Raw genomic sequence first — 18,313 nt, forward strand, 5'->3', positions numbered from 1 at the left:
TCCAGAGTTGTGCCCAAGTGTCCCAGAGTATGTGTGGTCTGACCCTAAGTTTAGCATGATTCGAGGCTAGTTGAGTGTTCAAAACAAGCGAGACCCGATGACTACATATGACACTAATAAGCAGGGTGGCCAAACCTTGATTCCTATGTGAGCGGCCGCGGCTGAGCATGAGGTTCCAGAAGTACGTATCGAAATTCGAAAGCAAATTTTCGCTTCCTACAGCCTGGTCACTAAACTGCGTCAATACATATAAACAATAGCAGTAGAAAGAAGCGCACTGAACACCCTTCTAGATTGTTGCCAGCTGTTCGCCAACAGCAGCCATGTGTCAGTACCACTTGTATTACCCAATAAAGCAGCCGAACAAGAGTTAGGAGCAGGCTTCTGTAAAAAAAAATAGCATATGAGAAAGAAAAGGTGACTGAGTGCTCTGCCTGTGAGGTCCACATGTCATGCATAACTAAAAAAAATTCGCTTAGATGTTCACAGCAGCACGTCCTATCAGCGGACTGCGTTTCTTCACCAAGCATGCAGGGTGGTTCAGGACCCCTTTAAAAAGTACCACTTAACAACAGTCATGTTGGTGCATTCCTGTCTCTATGGAGATGTGCTATGACTATATGAACTTGGACAATCTTTCACCTTGGAATTATACATCCACAGCCATTCAGTAGAGAACAAAAGCTCCACTGGCGAGTTCAATATTGCAACAATTGAAATGATCGTATAGCTACGAGGTGCTCTTCGATACATGCGGACGTGACGGTTAACTCAAGAAGAGGACAAATAGCTTTCTCAAACTCTACACACCCCGAGATCCAAGCCACTCGAAGCTATGCAACAGACTTTTCAGACCGCTTATTATTTGAGCAGCAGGCTATGCACGATACTACAGAAACCATTGCCAACTTGCCTAACATCAGCATAACCCACATTTATTTGACAGGCTCAGTGCAGTTAAAAAACAAACGCTGCGGATTTGTAAGCAGATTCACAAACTTAACAATTCTATGCATGTGAACAGTACTGTCTACTGGGTGCAGGCACATGTGGGCATGACCATAACAATTATTGGTCTTGTAGTTCAAATTCACTTTTTTTCAACCTCCGTAACTCCTCTTTCACTTCCCTTTTCCCTCGCTATTTTATTACTGCCCGAAAATCCATCATCCGGTGTGACACACATGCCCATATCCCTCCACGTATCTGCTTCACTGCCCACAATCTCGGGTGGAGGAAGTCACTGTTGGATGGATGGATGGCGGCTATACCTTTTGTAACCGGCGGCGGCTGGCGCCACCTAGCCTCTTGCTCCCCCTCCCATTTTTTTTCTTTCTTTATATCCTCTTCTCCTTAAACTAGTTTTCACTCCCCTTCTGCCCCCGACATAACTATCTAAAAAAAAGTATAGGAAACATTATCTCCCCGATTTATGGTATTATCTCTCCCTTGACTTCTTCCACCAATATCCTCTAGCCTCCCCTTTGTTACTGCCACTCTTTTCTCGTCTATTTGCCCTCATTCCCCGGGAAAACCCAATGCCCCTTCCATATCTGCCACTGTTCCCTCTGCCAGAGTCGGGCGAAGGTCTGTGCATCTCGGCACTATATGCTCTGTGGTCTTCATTTCGGCTCCACAAGCTGTGCACCAAAGGTCCACGTCATCAAATTTAGCCCTGTATGTTTTCGTTCAAAACCCCCGTCCTAGCTTCGAATAATAGTGAGCTGCCCCGCGCGTTATCAAATAAGAGCTCTCTCTTAATCTCCTGTTTTTGTGACCTATACATAGATAGCGCTGGCTTTCCGAGCATTCTTTCTTCCCACATTTCTCTTTCCATCTCCTTCACCTCCTTTCCCACACTAGAACCACGTTGGACACCCTTCCTCGGCTGTAGGTATCTATTCCTCAGCTTCCTCATTCTGAGTGTCCACTTTGTGTTCATTTTTTCATGTATAGATATTTGTACACTTTTCCTGCCCCCCTTTTTTCCTCCAGTGCTGGGAGTCTCTGTCCATATTTTAGCTTACTTATTGCCTCTCTACCTTCGAATGACGTCCATCCCATGTCCCCCTGCACCCCCTCATTAGGGGTGTTCCCGTGCGCTCCTAAGGCCAACATGCCTACACTTCTCCGTCTCGTTTCCATGCATGCCTGAACTTCCGACTTCATGCACAGTACTGAATTTCCGAATGTGAGGCCAGGTACTATAACCCCTTTCCATATGCCCCTAACCACCTCGTACCTATTATACTTCCATAGTGCCTTGTGTTTCATTACAGCTGAGTTCCTTTTCACTTTTTCAATCATAATTTTTTCCTGTTCTTCCAAGTACTTTTTGCCCTCGTTTAGCCATATGCCCAAATACTTGTATTTTTCAACATGATCAATCTTAGTGCTTTGTATTTCCAATGGTTCCCCCCTTCTTCATTGTTCTTCTTCACTGTTCAGAGACTTCAAGCCAGGGTTGCCTTTACAGCAGCCACCATTTCCACCTAGGGTCAGCGATATCTACACATTAATTGTCCACTGTCTGCAATGCTCCGCTCCTGCATCTATAGCTGATGCCCGCCATCTATTTTAGACGTACCCTGGGCCTCTGGGTCAAAGACAACTCGCGAAAGTGTACTTCAAGGTGTGAAAATTAAGTGATCAAGCAGAAGACTATGAAAGATTGATTGTGGACCACACATTCTATAAGTATGTTGCAATATCTCAGTGAAACGAGATACTGCAAATATTTAGTTTCATACCGCTGTTACGCCCATGGCAACCAAAGAATAAAAAAGAAGCATTTTGTTGTGAACAAGGAACACTCCTATATTCAAGGCGATGCGGGCACTTATGTTTAGCCATGTGAATGATATATAAAAAACCATTCCGGAACGCGAGTGCCATGCAACGTTTCTTTGCAAAAAAATACTACAGGCTTTTGAGCACCCGACGCTTCCGTTTGTGTGAGCATACCGCCAATGGCGCGCTGTGACTAGGGTGGCCGCCACATGGTCCGGCTGTGCGGCATATTATGCAGAGCAAAAAAGGAATAGTCCATATATCATCGTACATACCTCATCAAGAGAAATGGCCCTCGAAAGTAAGGATGAAACATTCAACTGCATGTAAAGGAGGCCAAACCCGGACATGGCAGCAATGCTAAGACAGGTACAGAGGCATCCTTCTCCAGAGACATGCTAGCTTCTCTGCACATTGGGTGTGCAGCAACACCCCCTCTTATCCCGATTCAATTCTCCGTCAGTGTTAATGATCTCTTAAGTCTGTGTGCAAACAAAAAGTGGGAAAGGAAGGGATAGGAACTATGGAAAAGCGGGTGGGATATCCTGAAGGCCAAGAAGTTTGAGAACCCCTGCCTTGTGTAACTGTGCACTGCTCTATCTAAGAAAGGCATATCATCATCATCATCAGCCTGGTTACGCTTACTGCAGGGCAAAGGCCTCTCCCATATTTCTCCAACTACCCCGGTCATGTACTAATGGCGGCCATGTTGTCCCTGCAAACTTCTTAATCTCATCCGCCCACCTAACTTTCTGCCGCCCCCTGCTACGCTTCCCTTCCTTTGGAATCCAGTCCATAACCCTTAATGACCATCGGTTATCTTCCCTCATTACATGTCCTGCCCATGCCCATTTCTTTTTCTTGATTTCAACTAAGATGTCATTAACTCGTGTTTGTTCCCTCACCCAATCTGCTCTTTTCTTATCCCTTAATGTTACACCTATAATTCTTCTTTCCATAGCTTGTTGCATCGTCCTCAATTTAAGTAGAACCCTTTTCGTAAGCCTCCAGGTTTCTGCCCCGTACGTGAGTACTGGTAAGACACAGCTGTTATACACTTTTCTCTTGAGGGATAATGACAACCTGCTGGATCCTACGACATAACATGGACGTTATATTCGCTGCTACTTGCAGTTTGTGCAGATTTCGCGAACCAGCAAAACCAGTCCAGCACTGCGCGATAACGAAACTGCTGAAACGCTAAAGTGTGGGCGGTGCAGAGTAGAGCAAAAGCAAACCCTTTCAACTGCCTGCATCGTTGTCAAGGGTAATTTCAATGAGTTCTTTTTTTCTGAAAATAAAATAGAACTGGAGACGTAGCATTTTATTTCGCCTTATAATACAATACAACAATGTTTTTTGCAATGAGTGGTTGAGTACTAGTGACATAATTTAAGTGAGGAGTGCTTTCGTCATTGGGCATGTACTTGAATGTCCCGGCAGAGTCAATCATGTCCTGCATTTTCTTTAGTTTTTCAATTATTAAGGCTCTGTTGGCGATAATATTGATGCCTTAAAGAGATTCTCAAGCACTAATCTATCCCTTCCACTTGGCTTAATATTTGCTGCAGTGTCCCTTCAAGAGCACATGGAGACATTTGTGTTACCTGCTGCTATCCAGCATGCTACACGCCTGTAGATCTTTAATTGGCTCCAGTTCAACATGGTTGTCGACCTCCCCTGCAGTATCATGGTGCTGTGCTCTCGTATGTCTGCTCAAGTGATGAGACTGCTTAAAAGACCTAGAGCAGACAGTGCAACTGTATGGCCGGTCACCTGTATGAATGCGCTCGTGCACCTTCATGGCACTCTTCAACGAGAAGCTCTGGAGGCATAAAGGGCACTGATATGGCTTTTCACCTGTGTGGGTGCGCAGGTGGGATTTCAGGCTGGCCTTTCGTAAGAAGCGCTGAAGGCATGTAGGGCATTGAAATGGCTTCTCACCTGTGTGGGTGCCCATGTGCTCTTTCAGGTAAGCCTTACGTGAGAAGCTCCGAAAGCACGAAGGGCACTGAAATGGCTTTTCACCTGTGTGAGTGCGCAGGTGGGTTTTGAGGTAGGTCTTATGTGAGAAGCTCTGAGAGCATGAAGGGCACTCAAATGGCTTCTCGCCTGTGTGGGTTCGCACATGGCCTTGCAGGTGGGTCTTTTGTGAGAAGCTCTGAGGGCAAAAAGGGCACTGAAATGGCTTCTCACCTGTGTGGGTGCGCATGTGTTCCATAAGGTTGCTCTTTTGTGAGCAACTGTGAGAGCATGAAGGGCACTGATATGGCTTCTGGCCTGTGTGTGTGCGCAGGTGGGATATCAGGTTGGACTTATGTGTGAAGCTCTGAAGGCATGAAAGACACTGATATGGCTTCTCACCTGTGTGGGTGCGCAGGTGCTGAGTTAGATAGGTCTTTCGTGAGAAGCTCCAAGAGCATGAGGGGCACTGAAAAGGCTTCTCGCCTGTGTGGGTGCGCAGGTGGACTTTCAGGTGGGCCTTTTGTGAGAAGCTCCGAGAGCACGAAGGACATTGAAATGGCTTCTCGCCTGTGTGGGTGGACAGGTGTTTCAAAAGGTTGCCCATTTGTGCAAAGCTTTGAGAGCATGAATGGCACTGATATGGCTTCTCGCCTGTGTGGGTGCGTAGGTGGGCTTTCAGGCTGGCCTTTTGTGAAAAGCTTTGAAGACATGAAGGGCACTTAAATGGCTTCTCGCCTGTGTGGGTGCGCAGGTGCTCTGTCAGGTGGCTTTTTCCTGAGAAGCTCCGAGAGCATGAAGGGCACTGAAAAGGCTTCTCGCCTGTGTGGATGCGCAGGTGTGTCATAAGGCTGCCCTTTCGTGAGCAGCTGTAAGAACATGAAGGGCACTGATATGGCTTCTCGCCTGTGTGGATGTGCATGTGTCTCCTAAGGTTGCACTTCTCTGAAAAACTCCGAGAGCATGAAGGGCACTGAAATTGCTTCTCGCCAGTGTGGGTGCTGGCATGTGTTTCCAGATGAGACAGTTTATCAGTCGTATAGTCACATAAGTGACACCGGTGGAGGCATCCTTGCTTTGAGTTGTCACATTTGGCAGTTGATGGAGAAATAGAAGGCCCAAGTGCTGCACAAATAAAACAAAAGTAAGCAAAAGTTAATATGTAATGCCAAAACACAACACAGAAGCCAAATTTACTGGCAAGCTTTATTTTCCTTTTTTGTTTATTTGGGAAGTCTTCAGGGTCATTTCAAGTATGATGAAACCAAGAACTCCTAATGGTCCTTTTTAATTTACCCAATATTTCTGCACCTGAATACTTCGTGACCCTGTTTGAGAAGTCCACCAATAAAAAATTATTTTTTAGAAAGGCGAAAAATGACAAAGTGAACGAGTGTTTGAAGACTTTCATGGATTTTTATGACCCTTACAGAACAGTTTAAAAATACTTTGATTGAGCTCGCTCTCTTGTCCTAAATGAGCACTCGAGGATCAGAAGCCAGATTTGGCACTACTTGCAAAACTTGTTACAATTCGCTGGCACAGCAAAATTGTCTCATAAGAGATTCAATCAGTGGGTTTTTTCTTGATTGCATGCTGAACTTTGGCAACGTTTACGTAAGTTGAGAGTGCAAGGAGCCAGCCAGAAAATAGCGTATTTTCCCCCGTATAACCCACCGACATGTAAAACCCGCACCCTCTTTTAGAAAACGCTACGTGTGGATGGCTGGGCTAGTTGGCTGTGAATAGCATTATGAAGCATCGTTCCAGAGCACAAAAAAACATGGACGAGCAGAGAAGGACAACAAGAACAGGTGTTCTTGTTGCCTTTCTGTGCTCACCCGTGTTTATTTGTGCGCTGGAACGTTTCACATTTTCAGAATAGGCCAAAAAGAAAAAATTTCACCTTGTCACGTCTGTTCTTGCTCCTCCCCCTTACATGAGAACTGCCTCTTCTCCCCCCTCTGCTATACCATTCTATCTAACTTCCCTCTGGACTCGCACATTAGTAGAAAGATAAGCTGTGTAATCTCTGCAATGCTTTTGAGGGGGATCACGGATAATTACAGCTGCTAAGAGGCTAATGTGGCGACGCCCAGGGAACTGCAAAGAGCATTGTTCACATTCGACACGGTGGCGTCGAAACGAGTTTCTTGTGTCACCTTTCCTCTCTGCCTCGCTCCTGTCAGGCATACGCCCACTCTGAACCACCCCTGATGCAGTGTGCCAAACAACAGCAGCAGCAGCAGCAGTGGAAAAGTCGAAGGAAGAGGCAAAGAAAGCTTGTCTTTAAAAAAAAGAAAATTGCGCGTATAACCCACAGAAATAACTGCATACAACCCTCGGACAGTTATAAAAACAGTATCCATTTGGAGATAAACGACTTGCCCATGTTTTATCTTCAGCCAGTGACTCGGTCCCACTATATTTAAAGGCGCTACTGGGCCACTGATCACAGCTTATCATGATCAAAGTTCTACTTTGCTGGCACTGTATGCACTATTCGCTAACTGCTAAATGCAAGATGGTGATGCATACAGAGTAGGAGAATGACCGAAAATGAAGAAGGGGAGAACGGAGTTTCGACACACAGGCGTGGGAAGACAGTGGATTTCCCCAGGAGATAATGAAAATTTGATTAGTCCAGAACCTTGCCCTGAAGTGTGGCTTTGTGGCAACACACGCTGTGCTGTCATGAAGCCAGACCTCAAACTGAAGTTCCTGTGATCCGCACCCTGGCCCTGACCTTGCTGTGAAATTGTTACAATTTTTGGTGTGGTTTATACACACCAAAATACGGGAACTTCTTTACGAGTGATCTAGCCCTTCTTTGCCCAAGAAGACTGCTTGCTAATCTGGGCTCTTCTCAGTGCCGTCCTTGCAGGCTTAACAAAGTATGACATCTTCAGCTGCAGTTTTGTATAAGGTGAAACAATTTGACATGCACTCTACTCCACGTGCTCTGCTCAGGTGTTCAATGCGAGAATACCTCATTATTGGTATTGACACATGTACTTATTTATCCTTTTCTCGGGGACTGAATTTCACCCACGAACATAAAGTTAGTAATCGCTGCCTGTTTTTCAAGCAGCTTTTTAGGTGCTTCCATGGATTCTTTTGTGGCGATGCTGCCTTACCTTCCATGCTTCCTTTTCTGTGACATGTGGATGTAGTCGATGGTGTACCTATGGGGCTTTCCCCGACACCTCTCGTGAGCTTCACTTTTGACTGATGTCATCGCCCTTTGACCAGTCACCGATAACCTGTGGTCAGCGACATCTAAACCGGATGCTATGTCTTCGCAACGGCACCTTCCTTCAGTGGGCAGAACAGCGACACTGGAATGTTGCTAAATCGCTGCCTGTTTTTCATGCAGATAGTTATATTCAAGGTGCCTATAGCTACAGTGCCGATGACCGCCTTTTGTTGCTTCTGTTTTGCCCGAACAGTGTTGTTGCTTGCTGTTTTCGTATTTTGCACTGTTACGATAGCCTTCTCTTGAGTGGGGACATTGTACTTAACCATGGACCTAGCGGGGTGCCTTCAGCAAATACATCAAAGTGAGACTAATAACACTACTACAAGTAGCAGTCACTACTCAACGAGTTTACCTCCAGAGATGGAGCGTTCTGCCACAAAAAAAATTTCAAATCGGCTCATTAATAGCCAAGATAGAAATATTTCAGTGCCGCGAACCCATGATTTCAGCAGGCGGGTTCCACTTCCAAGCAAGATGCTCTTTCCACTTGCCTCGTCTAGCCCTCGCAAGCGAAATTCCTTCCCTGCGTTCTCCCACACCAGACCTCGAGGATCGCGTGACGCATACTTTTTTTCTCTTCACTTTTGTTTACCTGCACTACGCATTTCCGCTGACCACATTGCGTGCGAGCTGTTGTCTCGTTCACGCAGTGCACTATTTTGCGTGCTGTGCACAAGGAAACATGAGTAGCAGTATAAGTCAGCGCTACACGAATACTGAGGCAGAACAAGCGGATTGCAGAGTGTGATCACGCGCTGGAACACGGTAGAAAATGGCATAGTTTCGGTACCTGCGCACGTGAACACACGACCGTGGGAACAAGCAGACGAAGTGGAAGTGCATCTCTCTTGCTTCGGTGCCAAGTAGAACAAAAAACACGCAGACATTCCGTTTGTGTGTTTTATTACTTCTCTAAACTTCAATTCGTCAATGCAAGCAACAGATCAGACAGATAAAAAATGTTGTCTTGAATAATTTTCGAATTCACGCATCACCACAAGCGATGTCACACTACAGACACGATTACGCAGGCGCAGGAGCCCGACTACTTCACCGTCTCTCTCCGGGCAGATTTGCCGCGAGTGAAGAGGGAAATGGCGTTCGGATTGAAATTTCAGGCCTTTCTACGGCGCGCAGTGATGCAATTCTTTGCAAACACGATCATTGGTGCGCACTGTATGCTCTGCGCTTGTTAGCTCAAAATGGCCAGACCTTGTGAGGGGCCCTTTAAGGAACTTTTTAGTTTGCACTTCAAAGCCCTTGAAACACGTGTACCTTCGCTCGAATCTTCTACAACAGCTGTTGATTGTAGTGATGTGTATGACACGCTTAAATCCGAAATTGTCTCACTTAGGGGAATTGGTCACTAAACTCCACTTTATGATATAAAAAACTTTTCACGCCGGAACAACACTCTTTTGTACGGTTTACCAGAAACACGCGATGGAAATACTCTCCCTTTACTGCGTACTGTAACACAGGTCCTAACAGAACATCTTCCGATAAAACGTCCAGATATTGAGCGCTGCCATCGTGTAGGCAGATCAAAAGAAAGGCCATGTCCCGTCATAATGAAAGTTTTTTAGTTTAAAGAAAAAATTCGAGTATAAAATTTTACAAAACTGAAAAGGTCTGATTCATACATCACCGAAGACTTATCACCAGATGTCCGAGCCTTAGGAAAGAAACTGTGGGACACAAATGCAAGTTTCTGTGATAATGGATCCAGACTAAAACTACGCTATGACCACGCCTACACTGATGACGCACACTACACATGGGGCACTCGTGGCACAGCCAGCTTAAAGCGCAATTCTTGTCATGTTCCTACAACACCCTTTGTTTCTAAAGCCGAAGCAACTTCTTGTTGACTTCTGCCAAGTACTGGTAATCTAAGTATTTTGTATTTCAATGTTAGAAGTACTCGTAACAAGTTCGTGCCTTTATTTGCTCTTGTTACATCATACTCTCCCCATGTAGTGGCCATAAGAGAGACCTGGCTGCATAATGACATGTTTGACTGAATTTAGCCCACCCAGATAGAAGCAATATGGAATGACCAATCAAGTGGCAAAGGTTGTGGTCTTACACTGCTTATTCACTCAGACCTAAAATTTTCTGTGTTCCCTGACACACCTAATGTTCAAGTTGCTTGGCATAAGTTCTCTTTAAACAAACTGTCTATAATTATTGGTGTATGCTGTCGTGTGCCCGGTTCCTCATTAGAAGTTTACAGAGACTAAGCATGTTCATGCAGGAACACGACTTCGGCACCTCGGACTTTGTGTTCACGGGGGATCTTAATGCACCGGGCATTGACTGGCGAGCCCCGAGTTGCACTGGTCGTGACCTTTCTATTTGTAGGGAACTTCCTTCTCTTTCATTATCTCTCGGTCTTACTCAAATCATACAAGCTCCAATCTGCAATAATTCTCTCCTAGACCTAGTCTTTCTCAGTTGTCAGCTTGTCCAAACTGGTTTTCAGTGCAATATAATCAATGGCATCTCTGACCACAAAGCTGTGCAAGTTTTCCTTCCCTATTAAACTGCAGTCTAATATTACAGTTTTTCAACTTCATTCATGCTGGTGAAACATCTATAACAGACACTTTATATTCTAACTTTGATTCCTTCCAAGTACTTGGTCTACATGGTAATGACACATTAGTCTATGCATTTTAGTGCTCTGTAAAACTGTGCATTGATGATTTCGTTCCCCTGAAGAAAGAGAAATTCTAAGATACCATGGAACAATTGCTGTATACAGCAAACATCACATTGTGTTTGTCGTCTGTGCCGAGTCGTCTGCGTCTATCCCGACAGTATCATTTACTTTAACACTGCTAAGGAAGAACTGTGTATCGAAATGCAAAGAGCTAAAAACCTTTATTTTCAAGCTGGGCTACCAGGATTATTACACTCACACCTGCACAAATTCTTGACTTCTATCACACCAACTAAAACTGCTGCAGTTTCCTTTATATTAGATGGCATGGCTATTTCAGACCCCCCCCGATATAGCTAATGCTTTTAATGTCTACTTCCAATCAGTGTTCAAGCATAACAACAACTCTCTCCCACTGTTCATGAATACTAATCCTGTGCTCTCTATCAGCGATGTGGAAATTAGTGAAAACAGTACCAGAAACTTGATTCTCAATTTAGACACAAAGAAATGCACTGGTCCAGACAATATTCAAAACCGCTTTCTGGTAAGATACTCTCTCTGGTGTTCATGTTACTTAGCGGTCATCTTTCACAAGTCCTTGACTTAGGCATCGTGTCTCAGTCCTGGAAGCTAGCCAGGGTCCTGCCTCTGCATCAATCTGGTGAAAAGCAATTTTTTTCTAACTATAGACCTATATTGCTTACCTCCAATTCTGGTAAGCTACTGGAGCATATCATACACAAGCATATAACAAAATACCTTGAATCGAACGACCTTCTCTCTAGCATACGACATGGATTTCGTCGTGGTTTGAGCACAACACAACTGGTGGAATTTTCACATGACATTACTAAAAATCTTGATATTGGCAATCAAATTGATGCGTTATTTGTACACTTTTCCATAGTTTCGACACGGTTGTACACAACAAGCTACTAAGTAAACTAAACACAATTTGAAATAATCCTCAACTGATTGACTGGATAGCTAGAGTTCTTAATTCTCACTCTAAATTCATTTCATTTATTTCCACTTCGTCCTCAACTGTAAACATAACATCAGGTGTTCCACAGGGCTCTATTCTAGGACCTTTGTTACTTTTACTATTCATAAATGACCTTCCCAGCAATATTTAGTGAAAAGCCTGTCTTTATGCCAACGACTGCTTCCTATACCAGGTAATTTCTTCTCCTAGTGTCACACCTTAATTCAGGATTCCTTCACCCAAATTTCCACCAGGTGTACGGACTGGCAGATGCGCATTAAATTTAAAAAAACCGTAGTAGTGTCATTTAGGAACAGCTATTTTCCTTCACAGCATGTGTACGCTTTCAACAACACAATAGTTCTCCAAGCACAGGCGTACAAATACCTTAGAATTATCTTCACACACAACGTGCAATGGTCACAGTATATTGGGCAGGGAACTCTCGCTCGCATCAGCTCTCACTTTACACCAAATTTTCTAGCGTTTTTTATCGAGTGCTCAAAAACAATTGTTTGCGTCGGATCCGTGAAGGCATCAGGATTCGATCAATACCAAATTTGACCACAGTGAGTGATTTCCCACGAATTTACTGTAGTTTTCTTCTCCTGAGAGGCGGCACCCTCGCTAACCCTAGGCTTACTTTTGCCTACAGCTGGCCTTTTGGAGGCCCGGTATGCTTAATTTTAATTAATTGGAGGCCACAACCTCCTATATGAATACAACAATCAAACCCCCGCCCTCAGTCCCCAGCAGCTGTGAAGCATCTGACCACGGCTACGCTCAGACCTGTGACGGAGCAGAGGGTGCTAAGAATCCCTGGATCCGGACAGGCCGCCATTGGAATCTGAACCTGGCAACGTTTAATGCTAGAACATTATCTAGTGAGGCGAGTCTAGCAGTGCTATTGGAGGAATTAGAGGGCAGTAAATGGGATATAATAGGGCTCAGTGAAGTTAGGAGGACAAAAGAAAAGGAAGTCGAAAGCTTCTATGAAGACGTGGAATCAGCGATGGGTAAAGTCAAAACAAAATACACTGTACTGATGAGCGACTTCAATGCCAAGGTAGGCAAGAAGAAAGCTGGAGACAAGTCAGTGGGGGAATATGGCATAGGCACTAGGCATAGCAGGGGAGAGTTATTAGTAGACCTTGCAGAACAGAATAATATGCGGATAATGAATACCTTCTTCCGCAAGCAGTATAGCCGAAAGTGGACATGGAGGAGCCCGAATGGCGAGACTAGAAATGAAATAGAATTTATACTCTGCGCTGACCCTGGCATCATACAAGATGTGGATGTGCTCGGCAAGGTGCGCTGCAGTGACCATAGGATGGTTAGAACTCGCATTAGCCTAGACTTGAGGAGGGAACGGAAGAAACTGGTACATAAGGAGTGGGCATGGAGTGGGCATGGGAACAACGCTACAATGCGGCTGACAAATATCTTCCGCTTCTGCCTGTTCCAGCTCATGACAGCATCCAGCCCAAGCACCGCTGCGGCGCCTTATCGGTGCTGCAATGGCGCTTTGCCACACGTGCTGCGCACTGAAAACCCAGCGCCAAGTGACGCATCCTCCGCCGACCCAGGAGTTGCCACGCCAGCGCCAGTTCCTGTGACTCTCCCTGGATGGTCTACTGCATCACCATCGACATCAACGCCCCCGCTCTACTTAAACTACTGGCACCGTCCGCAGCAGTTCAGTGGGCATGGGAACAACGCTACAATGCGGCTGACAAATATCTTCCGCTTCTGCCTGTTCCAGCTCGTGACAGCATCCAGCCCAAGCACCGCTGCGGCGCCTTATCGGTGCTGCAATGGCGCTTTGCCACACGTGCTGCGCACTGAAAACCCAGCGCCAAGTGACGAATCCTCCGCCGACCCAGGAGTTGCCACGCCAGCGCCAGTTCCTGTGACTCTCCCTGGATGGTCTACTGCATCACCATCGACATCAACGCCCCCGCTCTACTTAAACTACTGGCACCGTCCGCAGCAGTTCAGTGGGCATGGGAACAACGCTACAATGCGGCTGACAAATATCTTCCGCTTCTGCCTGTTCCAGGTTTGTTACACATCTTCTAAACGCTCAGATAACGCGTTCCTTGTCGTGTTCCCATGCCCACAGCTGCTTTTGAACCATGTGCATGAGTGTTTCTGCATGATAAAAATGTTGCTGTCCGGGGATGTCGAGCTGAATCCCGGGCCGAATTCTAATAAATCCGCGAAAGCTTCAGGTGATGACAGTTCAGTTTTAACGCTGCTTCATGATCTTCGGGACCGTTCCGCCAACATAGAACAAGGACAGGCGCGCATAATTGATTCCCTGCAAAGCCTTACAGCAAATCAGAAGGAACTGAGTAAAAACATTACAGAAATCTCCGCCCGCCTTAACGCTGTTGAAAATAAATTGCAGTTGCTCGACGCAGTTCGGGAGGACATGACCACAGTGAGCGAAAATGCTGAAAGAGCACTAGCTCAAAATGAGATATTAAAAATCCGTTTAAATGACCTTGAGGATAGGTCTCGCAGAAATAATGTTGTGTTTTATAATGTTCCAGAGGGACCCAATGAAACATGGGCAGAATCCGAGGAAAAAATAAGAGGTATTGTTCAAAAGAACATGTCCTTAACCTTAGCCGAACTGGACATTGAACGCGCGCACAGGATCGGTAAGGCCGTAACGGGGAAAAAGTGACCTATAATTGTGAAATTCACGCACTACAAAACTAAAGAACAGGTCATGGGCGCAAAAAACAAACTAAAAGAGTCCGATTTCTCGATTAATGAAGATTTTGCTCCGGACACCAGGCATGCACGGAAGAAGCTTGCTGAATTCGCGAAGCAAACTGAGCCCGGTGAACCGTTTAGTCTTCGTTTTAACAAGCTTATTCTGAAGAAAAAATGCTATACCTACTGCCCTATAACTGATAGCGTTCAAGAAAAAGATGAAAAACGTGTTGTAACTAACTCTGGCCCTTTGTCTCCTAGATAGCTCAACGAACATGAGCACCGACCTGCGCAGGCACCACATAACGTCTCAGTTCTTTTTACTAATATACGCAGTGTCATTGGCAATCGTGATAGTTTATCTTGCACGGCCGATACTACAGCAGCTGACATCATTGTACTAACAGAAACTTGGCTCAATGAAACTGTGCATAATAATGAAATATTTTCAACGGAAAAGTGTTACCGTATATTTCGCTGTGACCGTTCTTTTGGTCGCGGCGGTGGTGTATTAATCGCTGTGTCGGACAATCTAGAATGCTTTGAAGTTAGTGTTGATACTACACTGGAGTTCAAATGTGTACAGGTAACAATTAACCATAAAGCTCTAATATTTTGTGCATGCTACCGCGCACCATCTACGCCCGTCGGCTTTTCTAACGACCTTCATGATATTCTGAACATAATTCAAACAAAGTTTCCTGGTCGTCCTATTTTTATTTTTGGTGATTTCAACTTCCCGAACATTAACTGGTCTAGCCCTGCAGTGGACGGTGACGGATCTTCAGAGTCTGCAAGTTTTTCAGCCCTCTGCTCCTTCTTCTCGCTAACACAAATGGTTACCCAGCCGACAAGGACGACAGCTACCAGTTCTAACGTATTAGACCTTTTGCTAACGAGCACCCCAGATTTTGTTTCTGAGGTCAAATACTTGCGAGGCTTAAGTGATCATTGTTTACTGCACATCACGTTGAATTTACCGTCGAATAAAACGCCAAATAAAACGAAAACCATTTACAATTATGCTAAAGCAAATTTTTCTTCAATTAATGATGGCCTCCGGTTTTTTCTCGACGATTTCGTCCTGGCATTTGCCGAACGATCTGTTAACGACAACTGGTGCATGTTTAAAGAAAAACTGCATGAATTAATCGAATTGCACGTCCCTCGTAAAATCATCACGACTAATCGTAGATCCCCATGGTTCACTCGTTCCTTAAAACGCCTCGGGAACAGAAAAAGGCGATTATATGTCAGGGCGAGGTCGTCCGGAAGATCGGAGCATTGGTCAGCTCTAAGAGCCGCAGTTGGCACTTATAAAAAATCGTTAAAAGATGCTAAACAACATTTCTTTAATGTCACACTGCCATCATTTCTTTTAACTGATACTAAAAAATTCTGGAACGTTGTTAATGGGTCAGATCAGCCATCAATCTCTCTCCTGGATTCTCAATCAAATCCCATCCCTAACAGTGATAGTGCTAATGTACTTAACGAGACTTTTGCTAATGCATTTTCTGTCCCTTTTAGCGCATCACCACCAGACTATACTCCCGCTATCATATTTCCTATGGATCCCATTCGTTTTGACTTTGAAGGCATTATAAGTATCATAGATCGTTTAAAGTTATCCTCTTCATGTGGTCCCGATAATATCAGCACTAAAATCCTGAAAAACACTAAAGTATATTCTTCCATCATACTATCGAAAATATTTGAGCAATCCCTTCAAACTTGTGACCTTCCAGACGACTGGAAATTGGCTAAGGTGGTTCCACTCCATAAATCAGGCGACAAGCACCTATCACTCAACTATCGGCCAGTATCACTAACCAGCATTCCTTGCAAGGTAATGGAACATGTCATCTTGTCATCCCTAGCAAACTTTCTTGAGTCATCATCCTTTTTTACTCATGCGCAGCATGAGTAAACACTTTTGTTTTAGAAAACACTTTTCTTGTGAAACACAGCTAATAAATTTTACAAATGATATTAACTTCCTACTTGATCGTGGCAGTGAGGTTGACTGCATCTATTTAGACTTTTCCAAAGCATTCTACAAAGTCTCTCACAGCTTGCTTCTTCACAAACTAAGTAAACTTAACATCGACCAAAATGTACTACGATGGATTGAATGCTTTTTGTCTAACAGGTTCCAGTACGTGCACGCTAACGGCATTAACTCATCACCGGTATCTGTGACCTCAGGCGTCCCACAAGGTTCTGTTAACGGTCCCTTGCTCTTTCTGGTATATATTAATGACTTGCCTAACAACGTAACATCCACAGTGCAACTTTTTGCAGATGACTGTGTAGTTTACCGGGAAATAAAAAATACTAATGACACCGTACTACTCCAGGAAGACTTAGCTGCTATATCTAACTGGTGTTCACAATGGAAGATGACACTTAACGATACTAAATGCAAAGTAATGCGTTTTTCGCGTCGCGTCAATCCGTGCCCCGCTCCCTACACTATTTGTTCTTCCCTGCTAACACCGGTAACATCTTACAAATACCTCGGTGTCATTATAACGTCAAACCTAGCTTGGAAGGCACATATCATTTCTATCATCGCGTCCGCTAACCACATGCTTGGATATCTGAAACGGAATTTTTCCTTAGCCCCGACACCTGTTAAACTTCTTCTATACAAATCGCTTGTCCGCTCCAAATTAGAATATGCTAACTCAGTATGGGACCCTTTCACTAACTCTCTTATCGACGCCCTCGAAGCTGTACAGAACAGAGCAGCCCGTTTCATCCTTCGTAACTATGATCGTTTGTCCAGCGTCACAGAAATGAAAAACACATTGTCACTAACCCCTCTCGCAACGCGCAGAAAGATATCACACCTGTGTCTGTTTTTTAAAATTTACCACATGAATTGCTCCCTTAAAGATACATTACTCACGCCGCCAACATATGTTTCATCCCGCTTAGATCATCCATGCAAAGTTGGTGTTTCACAGTGCCGTACAACATCCTGCAGGAATTCTTTCATTCCAAAAACATCGTTGGACTGGAACCAGCTACCATGGGATATTGAACTTTCGAAAGATTTTGATGAATTTAAGAAGAAATTATCAACACATTATTGCTTGCCATAGCTTTGGTTCCATTTCCATTTTTCTCGTTATCATGCGCATCCTTCTGTATTTTCCCCCCAGATTTGCTGTGTTCATGTTTGTGCTAATGGTGGCGTTTTGCAATTTTCAACTTTTTTGTGCGTGATTTAGCGTTTCTTGGAAATTGTACAATTTTGAACTCGCTTCATGTTCCGGGTTGTGAATTATGTATTTGTTCCGGTATATATATGTTTTATATATATGCGTTGTCTCCTTTTGTACAAATTTATTGCAATGTGTGTACCACTCCCCTCAATAATGCCCTGTGGGCCATGAGGGTATCTGAAATAAATAAATAAATAAATAAATAAGAAGCCAATCAATGAGCGCTAAGAGGGAAAATAGAGGAATTCCAGATGAAGCTACAGAACAGGTATTTGGCTTTAACTCAGGAAGAGGACCTTAGTGTTGAAGCAATAAACGACAATCTTATGGGCATCATTAAGGAGTGTGCAATAGAAGTAGGTGGTAACCCCATTAGACAGCATACCAGTAAGCTATCGCAGGAAACGAAAAATCTGATCAAGAAACGCCAATGTATGAAAGCCTCTAACCCTACAGCTAGAATAGAACTGGCAGAACTTTCAAAGTTAATAAACAAGCGCAAGACAGCTGACATAAGGAAGTATAATATGGATAGAATTGAACATGCTCTTAGGAATGGAGGAAGCCGTGAAGAAGAAACTAGGAATAGGCAAGAATCAGATGTATGCGCTAAGAGACAAAGCCGGCAATATCATTACTAATATGGATGAGATAGTTCAAGTAGCTGAGGAGTTCTACAGAGATTTGTA

General features: G+C 44.4%; 1 protein-coding gene across 2 annotated transcripts in view; it reads right to left on the reverse strand.

Annotated features, from left to right (window-relative positions):
* Nucleotides 1-4,088: 4,088 nt before the first annotated feature.
* The window catches only part of LOC142590461 (uncharacterized), a 56,746-nt gene continuing 42,521 nt past the window's right edge, over nt 4,089-18,313 (reverse strand). For both annotated transcript variants that reach the window (XM_075702598.1, XM_075702597.1), the window contains exon 4: nt 4,089-5,877. In XM_075702598.1, the coding sequence (XP_075558713.1) occupies nt 4,394-5,877 (1,484 nt within the window). In that variant the 3' untranslated portion in view covers nt 4,089-4,393. The remainder of the gene's footprint in view (nt 5,878-18,313) is intronic.

Source organism: Dermacentor variabilis, chromosome 8 (assembly GCF_050947875.1).
Source record: "Dermacentor variabilis isolate Ectoservices chromosome 8, ASM5094787v1, whole genome shotgun sequence".
In the NCBI taxonomy this organism is placed as follows: domain Eukaryota; kingdom Metazoa; phylum Arthropoda; class Arachnida; order Ixodida; family Ixodidae; genus Dermacentor; species Dermacentor variabilis.